The sequence below is a fragment of the Danio rerio genome, chromosome 6 (assembly GCF_052040795.2).
Source record: "Danio rerio strain M-AB ecotype USA chromosome 6, GRCz13ab, whole genome shotgun sequence".
NCBI classification, from domain to species: Eukaryota; Metazoa; Chordata; class Actinopteri; order Cypriniformes; family Danionidae; genus Danio; species Danio rerio.
Genome location: NC_141026.1, coordinates 40,027,749 through 40,046,929, shown reverse-complemented (window position 1 = coordinate 40,046,929; position 19,181 = coordinate 40,027,749). Strand labels below are relative to the sequence as shown.

The 19,181-nt window shown below is 35.0% G+C and overlaps 3 protein-coding genes across 6 annotated transcripts in view; all 3 read right to left on the bottom strand.

The window, feature by feature from the left end:
- The window catches only part of oca2 (oculocutaneous albinism II), a 178,881-nt gene extending 172,030 nt beyond the window's left edge, over positions 1-6,851 (bottom strand). For both annotated transcript variants that reach the window (XR_015493936.1, XM_087257613.1), the window contains exons 1-2: positions 6,613-6,851; positions 634-889 (exon numbers count right to left, since the gene is read on the bottom strand). Coding sequence is in view for 1 of the 2 variants with exons in the window: in XM_087257613.1 (XP_087113739.1) it covers positions 634-863 (230 nt within the window). In the remaining variant the exon portion in view is untranslated. The remainder of the gene's footprint in view (positions 1-633; positions 890-6,612) is intronic.
- LOC147836428 (uncharacterized) overlaps positions 1-19,181 on the bottom strand; it is a 719,152-nt gene that overhangs the window by 194,012 nt on the left and 505,959 nt on the right. The gene's annotated exons all lie outside the window — the stretch shown is intronic.
- Positions 16,401-19,181, bottom strand: part of herc2 (HECT and RLD domain containing E3 ubiquitin protein ligase 2) — a 97,513-nt gene continuing 94,732 nt past the window's right edge. For all 3 annotated transcript variants that reach the window (XM_087257609.1, XM_087257610.1, XM_087257611.1), the window contains exons 92-93: positions 18,904-19,116; positions 16,401-17,402 (exon numbers count right to left, since the gene is read on the bottom strand). In XM_087257609.1, coding sequence (XP_087113735.1) covers positions 17,130-17,402; positions 18,904-19,116 — 486 coding nt within the window. In that variant the 3' untranslated portion in view covers positions 16,401-17,129. The remainder of the gene's footprint in view (positions 17,403-18,903; positions 19,117-19,181) is intronic.

Below are 19,181 nucleotides of genomic sequence, written 5' to 3'. Positions count from 1 at the left end.
ATGAACATCTTTAAGATCTTGATCCATTGTTCAATTAATTTTACCATGGATTCATTTACAAACAAGGCACAATTCGATGCGGAATTCGGTGCTTAATAATCTTCCAGTACTGGAAACTGAAATAAATGAGTACCAAAACTGTACCTTACCCAACTGTACCACTCAGTTGAAAATGAGCCATTAGCAATAGAAGCAAAGCATTGAACATTTTATAAAATGCAAAAGCGTCTTGTGGGTGTTTAATTCTGAATCTACACTCAACCAAGCCTATTTGAATGATGTGTTCAGATGAGGAAGATCAAATCTGGTTTGGAAAAATTGCAGCTTGTGGCCCCTTCAAATTGCATACAGATTCTTTGGTTGTTGTTGTTGCCAAAGTTAGAGAGACCCGCGATTCTGGAAACAAGCAGCAGCTCATTTGCATTTAAAGAAACACAAAAAAATTTTATTTTTGCATTTAACACCTTTTATAAATAATTATCAGTAAAGTATTTAGTGCTGAACATTCACAGATACCTTCTGTTGACACATGAGGCGTTTAACACATCTCATAAAAGTACAATAGTACCCCTTTAATGCACTCCATCTTGAATAACAATTTAATATTAAAAATCTCATGAACTTCTGTCCTACCTGTCCTCCTGATGGACGTCGGTGTAGATGATGCAGTGTCCCGAGGGCATGGCTGCAGCCTGCAGTAATTTCTGTGTTTCTTTTTTTCCGGAGAATCCCTCCAGCAGGCGAAGCTCATCAAAGTTTCCAGACACAGAGTCTGACTTTCGGCGGCCTACCCTGCTGGAGTGACCCTGGCCTCCGGTTTGAGACATCTCCACCTCAATATTACTCTTATTCTCCAGGTACATCTTCACTCAGGCTCACTGGACCGCAGCTGGAGGAGAAGGGGAAGGCTGAGGTCAAATGATATTTTAATGGAGCGTATTTATGCAACTAGCATCAGATGAGTTGAGACTGATCTTTTGAGCCCTAAATTTCCAGACTTAAATGTAAAAGTTACACATACAGAATAATGATGTGTAAAAAATAATTAGAGTTGTGCACTACCTATAGTTATATTCAATAAGAATGCAACTCCTTCCTCTAGTGCTGCACATGCACATGGTCACATTATTAATAAGAAAGTATAATGAGAAATGTTGAAGTGGTCGCTATTGGGCTGCTAAGGCAAGCCAAGTGTTAGTGAGAGTCTTCTAAGCACATTTCCTTAGTATTTACATGTGGTTTACAAGCATCTATTAAAAGGTTTTGACATGAGCTGAAACAAAGATCTACCTACCTGTCTACAGTTATCTATCTACAGTATCTACAGTTATCTATCTATCCATCCATCCATCCATCCATCCATCCATCCATCCATCCATCCATCTATCTATCTATCTATCTATCTATCTATCTATCTATCTATCTATCTATCTATCTATCTATCTATCTATCTATCTATCTATCTATCTATCTATCTATCTATCTATCTATCTGTCTATCCATATGTCTATCCATCCATCCAATCTATCTATCTATCTATCTATCTATCTATCTATCTATCTATCTATCTATCTATCTATCTATCTATCTATCTATCTATCTATCTATCTATCTATCTATCTATCTGTCTGTCTGTCTGTCTGTCTGTCTGTCTGTCTGTCTATCTATCTATCTATCTATCTATCTATCTATCCATTCATATAGACAAGGCAAGTTTATTTATATAGCACATTTCATACACAGTAGCAATTCAAAGTGCTTTACATAAATAAGAATGAAAAAGACAAGTTTAAAAAATAAAAAAATGGATGATAAAAATTAAGAAAACAGATAAAAGAATGAAAAAAAGAAAGACATAATAGTGCGATCTTTCAGACGCAGCACAGTGCTCATTCAGTAAAGGCACAGCTAAACAGATGTGTTTTCAGTCTTGATTTGATTGTGTCTAATGTTGGAGCACATCTGGTCATTTCTGGAAGCTAAAAGCCAATTCCCCCTGCTTTGACTGAACTCTTGGAATTTCTAGTTTATATAATCCTGAAGATCTGAGTGATCTAATAGGCGTATATTCAGAGAGCATATCTGTAATGTATTAAGGTCCAAGGCCATTTAGTGATTCATAGACATGTAGTAATAATTAAAAATCTATTCTGAATGTAACTGGGAGCCTGTGTAAAAAACCTAAGGACAGGTGTGATGTGCTCTGATTTTCTGGTTCTGGTCTGAATCCTGCCTGCAGCTTTATGGATGTCTGACTGTCTTTTTGGGAAGGCCTGTGAGGAGGCCCTTAAAGTAATCCACCCTGCTGCTATTAAAAGCATAAATAAGTTTCTCTAAGTCTTCACTGGAAACAAAGCATCTAATTCTTGCAGTGTTTTTGAGATGGTAGTAGATTTAGGATTTACTTACTGCTTCGACATGACAATTAAAACTCATATCTGACTCCAGAGTCACACCAAGATTCTTGACCTTATTTTTTGTTGTTAGGGTTATTCACCTCATCTCTATTCCCAAATGCAATGACTTCAATTTTCTTTTTGTTTAACTGAAGAACGTTCTGGCACATCCAACTGTTAATTTCTTCAATGCATTGGCATGCAGAGGGTGTCAACGGGGCTGTAGTCATTACATAAACTACAACTAATCTAAATATTTTTAATAAAACAAAAGCAGATCAAATTAATACAGCATATGAAAATAAAAAAAAAGGAAGGAAAGGAAAACAGATCATAAAACAAAAAGCACCAACATAGTGCATTTTATAATACTACTACTACTACTACTACTACTACTACTAATAATAATAATAATAATAATAATAATAAACTAAAAACTAGTATTAAAAACTTCTTAATCTTATAATTTCAATTCTAACCAATCAACATTAAACATATACAAAGATTTTGAGAAATTTAGGCCGTTTTTAATATTAATATAACAAAATGTTTACTCAAATAAAATGTTTAATTAAAACTCACATTATTTAAAAGTGCTTAATATTATGGTATTTACTTTCACAAGTTTAAATTACAATTATTAAAAAATCAGCTTGCCAACTCCATAAATTCCATTATTCCATATCATTCTCCTATATTCAGTACTGAAATCCCTCAAACTAAACATGAGTAATAGTGATGACTTTTGCAAGCACTACTCATTTTAAAGATTTTGCTGGTTTTGTTAAACAGCTCCCCCTAGTGGAATTCTTAAGAAAAAACAACCCCATCTAAAAACAATTTCTCTTTAAGCAGAGTATATATATATATATATATATATATATATATATATATATATATATATATATATATATATATATATATATATATATATATATATATATATATATATATATATATATACACACACACACACACACACACACACACATACATACATACATGTATATATGTATATATATATTTTTTTTTTTTCATTTTTCCACAAAACATCACTACTCAGGTCTATGAAATTATTAGTGCTGTTCACTATTTCTGTCTATGACCAATTGCTTTGATTTATATGTACAGAAGAGAAGATCATTATGTCCTTGAGACAACCACATACAGTTTATAGCCCTCTGCAACCAACAATAAACAAACCAAGGATCACCAAAAGAGCAGCACGACCAATCGATGAGCAACCAAAACCATAATGTTTAAGAAATGATTAGTTCAGGGCCTGATAAAAGCATCCAGGATAATTGAACAAGGATTAGAGGTCACCGTTTTCTCAAAGAGCCGTTTAGACACATCGTGTACAGTACAGTCTTTGTGTGTTGAGAGCTCAAGGTTGGCCTGAATAGATATATGGGCTTTTCAGTAACCTGTGACCAATGACTGGTGACCTGATGCTTGTTTGATTTCCGTTCCTCATATGAGTTTATTTGTCAGTGGTCAATATAAGTGCTCACTGTATAGTGTTAATACAGCAAGGGTGAGGTTAAAGACCAGCTGTGTGATATGGACAGTGGGCTGTAGGGGAGAATGGGCAGATTTGCAACATGGGGCGGTTGCAACAAGACTTATTCCTCCATTCAGGAATGAGCTCGAGTGATGATATTCATACTAAATATTGTCAGTTAGACCCTCCTTCAGTTTAAAAGAAATCAGCCATATGTGACATTCCCTCAGTATAAAACTTATGTCTAACTAAAAAAATCCGAAACATTATTCATTCGTACAATTAAATCATTGTTTTCTTAGCTTTATTAGCTGTCAAACGTTAAAGAAACTGTGATTGACAGAGTTGGGACAGTTGAGACATGCATTACAACTGTCCCTAATTACAAAATTAATTTAAAAGCTTGCCATATTAACAACGTTCAGTTTTATTTTTATTAGTTTTAATGTAATTTTTTATTAGAAAAAAATTAATCTTTTGATTATATAATTCATTTCACAGTTAAAAGTAGTAGTTTAGTAAAGGTTCAGTCTAGAATTTCAATTCATATTATTTTTGTTCAGTTTCTTTTTGAGTGTATGGGTGTTTCCCAGTGATGTGTTGCAGCTGGAAGGGCATCCACTGCGTGAAACATATGCTGCACAAGTTGGTGGTTCATTCTGCTGTGGCGACCCCTGATTAACAAAGGGACTAAGTCGAAAAGAAAATGAATGAATGCATGAATGTTTTAGGCGTGATTAGCTGTTGCTTGTTCTTTCAATAGTCTGTATTTATATGCCCAGTTTAACACATTAAACAATTTAACTAATGTACTTTTAGTCTGTTTACCAAAAAAATAAAAATAAAATTCAACATTTTGTTTTAGGATTTGTTTTATTTTTACATTTTAAAGAATGTTGAAACTGTCCCCCTGCTAGGGGTCAGCTGCATCGTTTAACTTTGTTCAAGTTTAAATTCTGCATATATTATCATATGTACACAATATAGCAATATGGGTGGGTGTCCAATAGATGTGGGTTTCTTATATTATTGTTTTGGATTTCCACAAAAAACTGTCTCTGAGAAACTGAAGGAAATGAAGTTTTGCAACTGTCCCCGCTCTCCCCTACTGTACAAGTCTCAGGGTGGGCTGGCCAATGACGCGAGGATTTAAAAGCAGACTTGAGCGGAGAGGTGGAGTGATTTTGTCAATATCTGAGAGAGAAATCTAAATATTCAAGTTGATATACTGTACATTATTCATTGACTAAAGTGATAATTCACCCTAAAATATGTTTACTCTTCCTGATGTAGTGTTATAAGAGTTTCTTGCTTCAGCGGATCATAAAAATAATATTCTGAGAATTTCTAATTGTTGGGACTTACACGGTATAAAAAAAATGAATAAAATCAATATACATAGATGGTAGGTGCCATGCTTCCAGCGTTTTTAAGAGCTCTTATTTTGTGTTCAACAAAAAAAGAAACTCAAATAGGTTTTGAACAAATGAAGAGTAAATTATTACAAAGATTTGGGGTGAATCACTTTAAGAGATTTTTTCTTTTCTTTTACACTATGCTTGTTTTCAAAGACAAAACAAATTAAATTTTTCACATATGTGCAGTATATAAACAATAAAATTTATAAGTAGCAAAATATTAAATTACAGATTTTTGCTTGGAGGAATGTAATAGTTGAAGTCAGAGTAATGTTTGTTTTATTTTTCCCTAATTTCTGTTTAATGGAGAAAATATTTTTCAACACATTTCTGAACATAATAGTTTTAGTAACTCATCCTTAATAACTGATTTATTTTATCTTTGCTATGATGACAGTACATAATAATATTTGACTAGATATTTTTCAAGACACTTCTATAGAGCTTAAAGTGACATTTAAAGGCTTAACTAGGTTAATTAGGTTAACTAGGCAGGATAGGGTTATCATTGTATAATTAGGCAAGTCATTGTATAACAATGGTTTGTTCTGTAGACTATTGAAAAAATATATAGCTTAAAGGGGGGCTAATAATTTTGACCTTAAAATGATTTTTAAAATGAAAAACTGCTTTTATTCTAGCTGGAAGAAAACAAATAAGACCTTCTCCAGTAAAAAAAAAAATATATTATCAGACATACTGTAAAAAATGACTTGCTCTGTTAAACATCAATTGGGAAATATTTAAAAAAAGAAAAAAATAATAATAATAGTAATTCTGTTGTAATAATTCTGTCTTCAACTGTATATGCCATTTAAAATAAATAGCAAACAATGAACTGATATAAATTAATAATGTATTAATATTACAATCACATATTTTGGATCCATTTCAGATGTTCACAAAAAAAAGTCTGCACAAAAGCTTGCAGATTGTCCTCTAAATCCGAGCAATATTAATTTGTAATGCTTCAAGAATTTTAAGACTCAAGACTTAAAAGACTTTAAGCTCTCACAGTCTCCAGACATTACTCTCTATTGCTCTTTGCCCCTTCATTACTTTCTCTCCTTTTTGTTTTGGTGAAGAAGAAAAAAACATTACACCCACACAAACAAACAGAAAAAGCAGAATCTGAAATTATACCCAAGTTCACATTTAACCCAAATCAACCAGTTGAAACATATGCAGATTAGAACTGAAATCAAAAAATTATTTTTTTGATTCATTTTAAATAATAAAGTATGTTTTTCTTATGTAAAAAAATGCATAATTTCAATTAAACTTAATTTCTTACCTGCCAAATAAGTGAATGAAATGATGAAGTGGCCAACAAGAGGATGGATGAAGATGAAGATGATAATGATATTATAACATTTAACAAAAAAAAAAAAATAAGCCAAATAAAGAGAAGTCCAATGAGTCTGCACCGGTCTGTCCGGTTCAGGAGGAGGAAGAGGAGGAGGAGAGGGAGGAGGAGGAGGAAGATGCTCAGTCTGAAATGGAGGTTGAGCTCCTTCAAGAAGATGAAGGAGTGAAACCACAGCAAACTCTGCACACTGAACAAACCACCCTCCCTCCTCCCTCTTGCCCATTTCAGACACCTTGTGGAAGTGAACATTCACTGTTAAACACATGCCAGACTTTCCTCCAAATGCCTGAGGACACACACCCCTCCAAACCAAAACAACACACACAATGAACAATGGTCGTTTTAAACTTCAACACACACACACACACAAACTCAAATATTACTCACTAGAAACGTACTATGTATGACGTAGAATCTTCTACTTACCAGAGCTGAAGGAATCTCATGCCCTACTTTACATCTGTCTTACTGACCAAAACCTGCTTCTGCAAGGATTAATCCAGTCCATTTACATTCTAAACAATAGCAAAACAGACAAAACTACAAAACATAAACACTTTAACACATTTATATTTATAGTCATATAAGAAACTAAGCAATACCATGAGTTGCAAATAAAGGACGTTGTTGAAATAAACTCAAATAGAAAATATATCAATCACATTGAATGAGCAATAATATTTTCAAAAATAATTAATTTTAAATTTTAATTAAACTTGACATCATCAATACTAACAACTAAGGTTATGACTTTCACTCTAAAGCACACAATTTATATTTAAAATAATGACTCATAACTTTAACTTTGCAATTCATAATTTTGACTTTTTTCTTATAATAATGATTATACTGTTTATCCATTAAAGAAGGAAGGAACGGAGGAAAGAAAGAAAGAAAGAAAGAAACACACAGACTGACTGAAAGAAAGAATAAAGGAAAGAAAGAAAGAAAGAAAGAAAGAAAGAAAGAAAGAAAGAAAGAAAGAAAAACAGAGACTGACAGAAAGAAAGAATAGAGGAAGGAAAGAAAGAAGGAAGGAAGAAAGAAAGAAAGAAAGAAAGAAAGGGAAACAGAGACTGACAGAAAGAAAGAATAGAGGAAGGAAAGAAAGAAAGAAAGAAAGAAAGAAAGAAAGAAAGAAAGAAAGAAAGAAAGAAAGAAAGAAAGAAAGAAAGAAAGAAAGAAAGAAAAAAACACACAGACAGACTGACAGAAAGAAAGAATAAAGTAAGGAAAGAAGAAAGGAAGAAAGAAAGAAAGAAAGAAAGAAAAAAAGAAAGAAAGAAAGAAAGAAAGAAAAACAGAGACTGACAGAAAGAAAGAAAGAAAGAAAGAAAGACACAGACTGACTGAAAGAAAGAATAAAGGAAAGAAAGAAAGAAAGAAAGAAAGAAAGAAAGAAAGAAAAACAGAGACTGACAGAAAGAAAGAATAGAGGAAGGAAAGAAAGAAGAAAGAAAGAAAGAAAGAAAGAAAGAAAGAAAGAAAGAAAGAAAGAAAGAAAGAAAGAAAGGGAAACAGAGACTGACAGAAAGAAAGAAGAGGAAGGAAAGAAAGAAGGGAGAAAGAAAGAAAGAAAGAAAGAAAGAAAGAAAGAAAGAATAACAGAGACTGACAGAAAGAAAGAAAGAAAGAAAGAAAGAAAGAAAGAAAGAAAAACAGAGACTGACAGAAAGAAAGAATAAAGGAAAGAAAGAAAGAAAGAAAGAAAGAAAGAAAAACAGAGACTGACAGAAAGAAAGAATAAAGGAAAGAAAGAAAGAAAGAAAGAAAGAAAGAAAGAAAGAAAGAAAGAAAGAAAGAAAGAAAGAAAGAAAGAAAGAAAAAAGAAAGGAAGGAAGGACAAACGAAAGAAAGAAAGAAAGAAAGAAAGAAAGAAAGAAAGAAAGAAAGAAAGAAAGAAAGAAAGAAAGAATAAAGAAAGGAAGGAAGGACAAACGAAAGAAAGAAAGAAAGAAAGAAAGAAAGAAAGAAAGAAAGAAAGAGAAAGAAAGAAGAACTTTTGAGCAGTATTATTTTCCTCTATATACTCTCCAATAGTTGATTCTAAAAAGCTGAGAACACTGTGAATTTGGTAGTTAAAATCTAAAAATCTAAAATGTAAATAAGCAAACGTCACTTCACAGAACACATTTTTCATTTATAAGCTTCTCTTCATTCTACTTTCACAAGCATTAACAGGACATTTGTAAGAAAAAAGAAAAAAAGAAAAACACTCAACAGGTGCAGCACTAATGAGCAGATCTATAGCAGGGTCATGGAGATGATGTGGACAAATCAAGCATAAAATTCATCATCAGAGGTCATATGACATCATTCCTGTTTAATTTCCAAGGAATTGACAGAACAGGAAAGACCTTAATTGTTTAGAAGTTGGTCCTGGGTGGGCATCACTTAACACGCTTTAGGCAGAGAGTATTCTTTGCTAATTGTTTATTGTGCATCACATTTCAGGTTGAAATGAATGTAAAAAATGTTCTGAAGCTAAGCAGAGGGGGCTGAGTGATCACACGGGTCTGAGAGGGTGCGCTGATCGCTGTGGGGGAAGAGTGAGACAGACTTACATGTGACTTTTAGTAGATCCAGGATTTTGGCTCAGTGCATTCAGTCTGCAGCTTTCACTTATCTACTCATCTGAGAGTAAAGGCTCATAAAACTAGCTAGATACTATATTTGCACATCATAAAACTTTTTATAAGGTTATCAAGCACACATTCATATTGAATGAAGTATACACTACCTGACTAAAGTCTTGTTGCTTATCCAAGTTTTAGGAACAACAAATAGTAACTTGACTTCTAGTTGATCATTTGGCATCAAAAGTGGCTTATATGAAAGTCATATATATATATATATATATATATATATATATATATATATATATATATATATATATATATATATATATATATACAGTGGATATATATATAATCCAATTTTTTTGGATTGTCCTAAAATGTAAGACCTCATAAAAATTTAAAGGAAAAAGGAAACTAAGAAAAGCAAAACAAACAATTATTAAATAATATTAAAAATATTTATTATTATTTTATTACAACTAATTTAAGTGAAAAACTAAAGCAAAAAAGCAAAGCAAAAAAAAAACTATTTTAAATAAAAGCAAAAATTAATAAAAAAAAAAACAAGCAAACAATTGAAAACCAAATCAAAACATTAAATACATGAAAACAGTACATTAATAAAGTCAAAGCAAAATGAAACGAAATGAAGCTAACACACAATAAATCAATCAATGAATAAATAAACATATGAACAAATAAAAAGTTCAGGAAAAATTAAATAAAAGATCAAATCAAATAAGTTGAAACAAAATCGAGATTTTAAAATTACATTTTAAATTAAAGCGTAAAATAAAAACTATAAAAAAAAAGTAAACTATGAAACAACAAGGCATCTCGGTGGCGCAATGGGTAGCATGAACGCCTCACAGCAAGAAGGTTGCTGGTTCGAGTCCTGACTTTAGTATGCATGTTCTCCCCGTGTTGTTGTGGGTTTCCTCTGGGTGCTCTGGTTTCCCACACAGTAAAAAGACATGTGCTATAGGTGAACAGAATAAGCTAAATTGGCCGTAGTGTATGTGTGAATGTAAGAGTGTTTCCGGGGGTTGGGTTGTGGATGGAAGGGCATCCACTGTGTAAAACATATGCTGGAAAAGTTGGCGGTTCATTCCGCTGTGGCGATCCCTAATTAATAAAGAAACTAAGCCAAAAAGAAAATGAATGAACATTTATACAAGAACTGGATGCTCATCAGATCACTCTGAACTTATTCTAGATAACATGTTCACTAAATTTTTGCACAAGCTTGTCGAGATCATCCTGAAGTACTGCCGTTATTAAGACAAAACAAGCAGATTTCCCCCTCATTTTCACATGCACTGATGAGGGCATGATTGTGATGAGTGGAAACTGATTTGAGAATAATCAAGACTACTTCAATCAGACTGTTTTGATTCATCTACTGTACATCTCCTAAGCTCTTCCTGCACAGTCCTGACCGAATAAACCCCCCAGCTGTGATGCAGCATCAGGTCGGAGAGATCCTGTGGGAGCCCATTTACACCACTGGACACCAGAGATGGAAGAGACTTGTGAAACCCACAGAAGTGCATAATTGGACTTTGCGAGGTCAAATAGTTTTGGATAACGAGAAATGTAGCAAGGAGAATACAGAGAAGTATGCTTTATCAAGTACAGGTATGCGATTATTGAGATCTCAACAAATGGAGGCAGCCATCAAAGGCATCCCAGGCCGTCTGAGCTCTGCTAATCGCAAAATTCCTCCCAAGTCAGTTGTAAAAAAATTGACACACATGACTTGGTGTGTGCTTACACAACACAAGCCAATGAATTCAATGCTCCTTATGTAACATTTCATTTACTGAATCGACAGGAAGAGCAAGTAGGGTGCAGGAATACCACCATACTAAGATTAAAGCTGCATTTCAATATCAAATATAAGAGTGGAGGATTCTGTATGTGTTTTCACTGACTATGAGAGGCAAAGATTTTCAGCATCAATGTTCTGTATATATCTTTATATATTCAAACAGTGGAAAAAAACATTAGAGGTCTTAATCCTATTTGAAGTTGGCAGAAGTAAAAGATCGGTGGTTTCTGAGCATTACTATACGAGTTGCATAGATTCCAAGAAGAAAGCCTAAAAGGAGTGAAAAAGCACACTGATCAAAATTAGGACACTTTCAGACATTAGAAAATTAAAAAAGACTGACCAAAAACAGGTCAAGATCACAGCAGAGCAGTGCGAGAGATGACACAGTACGTGTTTTGTGAAACTATGATGTCCTAGTGTTGTCCTCTGAGACAGTGGTTCCAAAATTGGGGGTCGCTTGGTGGTTTCTAAAAGTCGAATAAATTTGAATAAACCTATTAGAATGAGCATATTTTAACCACAAACCACAGAAGATAAAAATAGTAGTTTATAGTTACGTAAAAAAAAAAACAACGTCATGCAAACAAAAAGCCATCAGCCTTTCAATTATTTTTTCACAGGATCGGTGTGTTTACGTTAGATTAACAACACAGCAATAGCGTCAGCTGCAGGAGATTGATTTTATAGCGCCAGGTTTAATTTTCTGACACCTTTATATCAATCAAATACATTAAAATGAATACAGGCCAGAACTAACCATTGAGGATGATCTCTGAATGAGAGTCTCCAAATGTAAACCAATATTGTGTCCACCAGTGTTTTTAAATGAAGTTAATATTAAACAAATTAATAAATGACAAAAAAATTGATGTGGTAAGTTCGGCTGTTGCACTTTTTTTGTGTTGTCAATATAGTTGTGTTTATATAGGCCTGTTGTTGTGTGCAATGTTTGTATATTTATAACCACCTCTAAAGATTTTGGGGTCGCAAGTCACTGGAATTGTTACTTTGGGGGTCGCGAGCTGAAAAGTTTGGGAAGCCCTGGTCTGAGAGTCGAGTAATGTCCTGTGTGAGGAGACAGGAGAACAATACTTGCCTTAGTGGATTCTGCCAAAAAAATGTTTGGTGGAGGGGGTGTATTTGACCCTTTGGTTCCACTCAAAGAAAAGCCTAATGCTTTGGCATACCAATACATCTTGGAGAATTTTATGCTCTTAACTTTTCTGGAAACACTTTTAGGATGATTCCTTCCTACTGCATAACAGTGCAAAAATAGAGGTCCATAAAGACATGGATAAGTGAGTTTGGTGTGGAGGAATTTGACTGCTCTGCAAAGAGTCCTGACCTTAACCCAATAAAACAATTTTGGAGAGGAGCCCTCAAACCTTCTCCACCATCACTATCTGACCTTAAAAGGCCACATAAAAGGGCACATGTAGAAGAACGGTCAAAAATTCATATAAACTTCCAAACTTTGTGGAAAGCATTTCCAGAACAGGGGCTCAGTGGTTAGCACTGTCGCCTCACAGCAAGTGGATGACTCCCAGAAGGGTCAGTTGGTGTTTCTGTGTGGAGTTTGCATGTTCTCCCAGTGATCGCATCTTCGGGTGCTCCAGTTTCCCCCACAGTTGCGCTTTAGGTGAATTGAATAAACTAAATTGGCTGTGGTATGTCTGTGTGTGAATGTGAGAGTGTATGGGTGTTTCCCAGAACTGGGTTGCAGCTGGAAGGACATCCGCTGTTTAAAACATAAGCTGGATAAGTTAGAGGTTCATTCTGCTGTGGCTACCTCTAATAAATAAAGGGACTAAGCCGAAGGAAAATGAATGAATGAATTTCCAGAACAATTGAAGCTGTTATAACTCCTAACAGAGTATCTGCAGGTTTTAAGAGCTACTGTATATTCAAGACTTTTTAAGAGCTTTATAATGTCACACAGAATTAAATTTAAGACCAATTTTATAGTAACGAATTCGCAAAAAAAGCATGCAACAATTAATTCCCATCCTTAACACTCTTTATTATAAATATCTTTAAACTAATAATAACTAATAATAATAATAATCAGGATGCAGTCTGCGGTAGGCCTAATATTACTGTTGTGGGCAAGATGCAGCAGATTTTAGAACTGTTGGGGTTTTTTCCGACAGGTTTCCTCAGCTGTTTTGAGTTTTTTTTTCCACACAGTATGTGAGCTTATAAAACATTTTTTGCACAAAATCCACCAAACCTCAAACACATTGCCCCTAACAGCTCTTAAGCACTGTGCAAAGTTAGGCTTGTGTAACTGGTTTTCATTAAATTACACTAAAAACTTCCCCATGGTTCTTCGTATTTAATTGGGTTCCACCCATTTCATTATAGGTGAGAAAAAGATTGATAAAGAGACTTTAAATAGATTTCAATACAGAAACAAAATCTTCTTAAATGGGTCAGTTCGGTAGCATATTTAAGAGCCTTGAAAATTGGATTTAAGACATTAAGTCTAATTATGGCTTTATTTATATAATATGGAATTTAAAACATTTTAAGGATCCGTGAGCACCCTGCTTAAGCATGGGTCAACTCCATATTAAACCTTATGTTTTAGTATAGGGGTCATGTTGATGTTGGCGCAGTGGGTAGCATGATCGCCCCACAGCAAGATGTGCGCTGGTTCGAGTCCCCGCTAAATTGGCCATTGTATACGTGTGTGAATGCAAGAGTATATGGGCGTTTCCCAGTGTTGGGTCGCGGCTGGAAAATCATCCGCTGCGTTAAACACATGTTGGATAAGTTTGCGGTTCATTCCGCTGGCGACACCTGATAAATAATGGGACTAAGCCGAAAAGAAATTGAAGGAATGAATGAATGTATTAAAATACTGATGTCATTAATGTGAATAAATCATGAATCAAACTCTAACAAAATGTCAATGTTTTCCAAACCGAAACTCGTTCAATACAAATACTTAGCTTTTCTTATTTTAAAAGAGTGTACAGTAGTCAGACCTTGCTGCCGCTGCGTTCTAAAGGAAGTACAGTTTTACAGCCCTGCTTGATTTCTTCTGCCTGCCTGGAGCCAAACTGACATGAGCAGAGCACCTGACCCGCTCCAGCATAATGCGCTCTGTGATTTCTGCTTATGAAAGAAAGAAAAAAGCATTAAGACGGTGAAGAATGCTCCAGATTTCTAAGCCATCATAAATCATTTTCCCTCCTCTTTTTTTTCTCCGTCATGCTCCCCTAATATCCTTTCATCTCTATTGCCTACATCACTCTTTGACGTAGACAGAAGATGGAGGCGGGTTTACGGTTTGACCTCTGACCCCTCAGCTTTACTACAGCCACCCCATTAAAAAAAAAAAAAAGCTTGTGATGAGTGAGGTATGTCAAGCTCGATGGCTCAGCCAAATCATGAGTAAAGATCATTTGACTTTCTTCTGGCTGCACGTGACGGCTGGAAAGGCTGGAAGTGCCCCATAAGCATAAGCCAGTGTGAGTGGTGTGGGTCATTATGGGGATTTTATTAAACCGTTTATGCTAGTGTTTCAATGGAATGTGTCTGAAAGGGTCTGAAAATCCCACACAAGACCAAAGCCAAAGCAGATTGAGACCAAAAAGAGTTTACCTGAAACAAAAGCAAACCTATTTGTGAATTTCAAAAATGTAGAAAAATCTATTTTAAGAAATCATGACTTTTAAAATTATTACTATTACTCTCTCCCAGTGTAAATACTGAAAGCAAATAATATCAGATCCTTCAAAGATCAGATTATTATAGTCCACAATGTATACTTTAAATATACTTTAAAAATAGTTTAACATACAGATGTTCAGATCAACTTTTTTGTTTTATTGCCAACTGCTTTGCTATTGAGTAATTTCTCTCTCTGTCTCTCTCTAAAATCGTATTATTAGTTGTTAATAATAATTTATATGGCAATTACACATTGTATTTGCAAATTAAAAAGACCTTAAAATGAACAAGTTACTGACAATAGTTCTAACAATATTCAGCTTCATTTTCTTTGGTGCAATACACAATAACCAGCCACTTTATTAGGTAAACCTGTCCAACTGCTTGTTAATGCACATTTCTAATCAGCCAATAACATGGCAGCAACTCAATGCATTTAGGCATGTAGACATGGTCAAGAGGATCTGCTGGAGATCAAACAGAGCATCAGAATTGGGAAGAAAGGTGATTTAAGTAACTTTGAATGTGGAATGGTTGTTATTGCCAGACAGGGTGGTCTGAGTATTTCAGAAAGTGCTGATCTACTGGGAGTTTCATACACAACCATCTCTGGGGTTTACAGAGAATGATCCGAAAAAGTTAATATATCAAGTGAGCGGCAGTTCTGTGGGCGCAAATGTCTTGATGCCAGAGGTCAGAGGAGAATGGTTCCAGCTAATAGAAAGTCAAAAGTAACTCAAATAAGCACTTGTTACAATCGAGGTACGCAGATGAGCATCTCTGAAAGCAAAACACATCGAACCTTGAGGCGGATGGGCAACATCAGCAGAAAATCACGAGTGCCACTCCTGTCAGCTAAGAACAGGAAACTGAGGCTACAATTTGCATAGGCTAAAATGAATTATTGTCCACTAAAATTGGACAATAGGAGATTGGAAAAACGTTGCTTGGTCTGATGAGTCTCCATTTCTGCTGCGACATTTGGATGGTAGGGTCAGAATTTGGCATCAACAACATGAAAGCATGAATCCATTCTGCCTTGTATTAACGGTTCAGGCTGGTGATGGTGGTATAATGGTGTGTGGGATATTTTCTTGGCACACTTTGGGACCATTAGTACCAATTAAACATCTTGTGAAATCCACAGCCTACCCAAGTATTGTTGCTGACCATGTCCATTCCTTTATGATGACAGTGTACCGATCCTCTGATGGCTACTTCCAGCAGGATAACACACCATGTCATAAAGTGTGAATCATCTCAGACTGGTTTCTCAAACATGACAATGAGTTCACTGTACTCAAATGGCCTCCATAGTCACCAGAGCTGAATACAATAGAGCACCTTTGGGATGTGGTGGGATGTGAGACTCGCATCATGGATGTGCAGCCGACAAATCTGCAGCAACTGCGTGATGCATCATGTCAATACAGACCAAAATCCCAGAGGAATATTTCCAGTACCCTGTTAAATCTATGCCATGGAGGATTAAGGCAGTTCTGAAGGCAAAAGTAACGTGTACCTAATAAAGTGGCTGTTGAGTGTATACTCTACACAAAAAAACTAAAACATAACATCAGAAGAAGATTTGGTTCCAAAGCAAAGAATAATAATAAAAAATCTTACAAGAACAATTTGGTTTAAATTTATTAACAGAAATGAACATTTATTTATAACATGGGAATGAGACCTCTCATAAACACATGGCACAATCAAATTATATACATTCCATAAGGAAAACAGTGCAGACACATTGGGAGAAAAAGGAGAGGAAATGTTGACCGACAACCTAAAAAGCAACCCCTGATCAGGCTTCACTGACTGAAAGACAAAAAAAAAAGATAATTCTCCAAGTTTAAAAGATTTTTTTCAAAGAAACACTGCTGTTTTCAAATAAAGAGGCAATGGTGAAATGATAATACTACCTCTATTGAACACAAAACGGATGTGAAGCTCTTCACTGAGACGCCTGTCAGGAATCGTCTACCACAGTGCTAGGCTAAGCGGTCAGTCCTCTGGAAGAAAACATGAACACAATGTTTAACACAAAAAGGTGTGTATTTTTCTCCCGTTGTTCTGGTTTTCTTCACAATAAAGTTTTAAAAAAGGAAAAAAAAATCTATTTTGCTTTAATGGTGTTTTAAAGCTAATTGCACATAATGATATACACTTAATTCTCTTCATTTAGTTGTATTTGTGTCTATGCACATATTAATAAGTGAGGTTAAAACAGACATCTTCGGTTCAGTTTACTTCTTTTTCTGCTTGTCAGCTTATTTTTAGGTTTCCTACAACTTACCACAGCATATGCCTGTGTGTGAGTGTTTGCCTGTGTGTGTGAACTTATGAGCTCAGTGGCCTGTCAGGTAATCCTGTGTGGAGTCAGAAGCGAATGAGTCTGCGTCTTCATTGTCCGAGTCATCACTGCTGTCGTCTGCGGCCGGTTCTCCGCTCAGAGCGATCCGTGCGTAGTCATCAGTGTCGATGGACTTGCAGAAGTGAATGGCGTATTTGAGTTTCTCCTCCAAGACTAGCTTGCAGGAGTAGCGAGGCAGCTTGAGCAGGAAGAAGCAGGTGTAGGACTCGGGGAGGAAGTGGTCGGGAGGGTTATATTTATCCAGCACCTGGTCAAAAAAAAAGGGCATAAACTCTAAAAATGAGCACTTATATTTACAGTGCGCAGCATATATTAGTACACCTCTCATAAATTTCTCTTTTAAATTCATATTTTAATAGGAAGCTATACAATATTAGATTTGTGCATATACATTATGATTAGTCAGTACTGAAGCCAAATCTGGAGCTTTGCAAACAAAATATCTTACGATAACGCACTAAAAACTAGTGCACCCAAATTTATTTTAGAGAAAAATATTTAAAAAAAAAAAAAGAGGAAAAAGAAGCAAAAAAAATGATAATGTAATAATTTTGTAGGTTGAATTTTTTTTTTTGCATTATTTTGCTTGAATTTAACTGTATGATCTTTCTATTTCTAATAATGTTTGGTAACTAAAATATTTTTTGAATAAATATATATATCCGCTTAACAAATCTGTTTTGTTTAAATGTACCAAAAACATTGCCTATATTCACTGAGAAATGGATAAAACTACTCATTTTCAAAATGGGGCATTGTATCTATCCATTTACAGAGCCAGTTAAAAGTTTGGATGCTTTTTTTTTTTAGAATTCATAACATCATTGCTACCATACCATGATTGAAGCAGGCAGTTGTTTTTTTTATATATTATTATTACACCAGAATAAGAGTTTAGTTCTTAGCATATCTGGCTAGAAAATAACAATTTTGTCAGGCGTGGTGCACAATTTAACTACAGTAAAGTCAATAAGAAAATTATTGAAACTCTTTAGTCACTTTTAAGCAAGATGCTAATGGTCTAATTTGATTCAATAATCTATGCTAAGCTAAGGTAAGCGGGAGGCCAGACGCAGCGATCGGCTGAATAGATTCAAAAATGTCAAATGGTTTAACTCTATGCGACCTGCTAAATAAACCTATTTTCAAAAAAGTCAGGGTTTCTGCAGGTTTTACAAAGGTAAATTTAAGACTTTTTAAGACCATCATGAATGAAATTTCAGACTTATACAGGGCTAAACAGTAAGGATTTTTACTTACCTCATTAAAAACTATTCTAATTACTTGAATGATACTTAAATAATGTCTTAAAACAAGCAAATATTTTCCCTCGGCTTATTCCCTTTATTTATCAGGGGTCGCCACAGTGGAATGAACCGCCAACTTATCCAACATACGTTTTACACAGTGGAACGTTTCATCCTGAAACCCTGTACTGGGAAACATCCATACACACTCATTCACATACATACACTACGGCCAATTTAGCTCACCCAATTCACCTACTGTAAAGCGCATGTCTTTGGACTGTGGTGTAAACTGGAGCAATTTATTATAATCTATGCTCAGTAAAGGAAAATATTGCAATGTCAGATTTTTCCAATATCGCACAGCCATACTTACTACATACTTACTACATATTAACTACATATTTAAAGAGTTAAATGAGTGTGCAATCATTGAGCAGATTTTAATGGAGACCTGTAGATGTAACTGTGAGAATTGTTGCCTCAAGAGACAATAGTTACCTGCACTACAAAGTCTCGTCCACGGAAGTCTGCGATGGTCCTGGGAAGACGCGTGCGGCCCCAGACGAACCTGAGGAAGAGCGAGCGTTCTGTGTTAGAGAAAGACTCCATCACCTCCCAGAACCACTGGATGAGCGGTGCAGTGGGCTCTACTCCTTTATATGTGGCCACTGATTTGAGCAGATGCAGAGGGATGTCCGGACTTCCGCACACCTGAACAACACAAACAAGTGAGTCAGGTCTACTTAGCATTCATGAACACATACTGTTCATTGTTT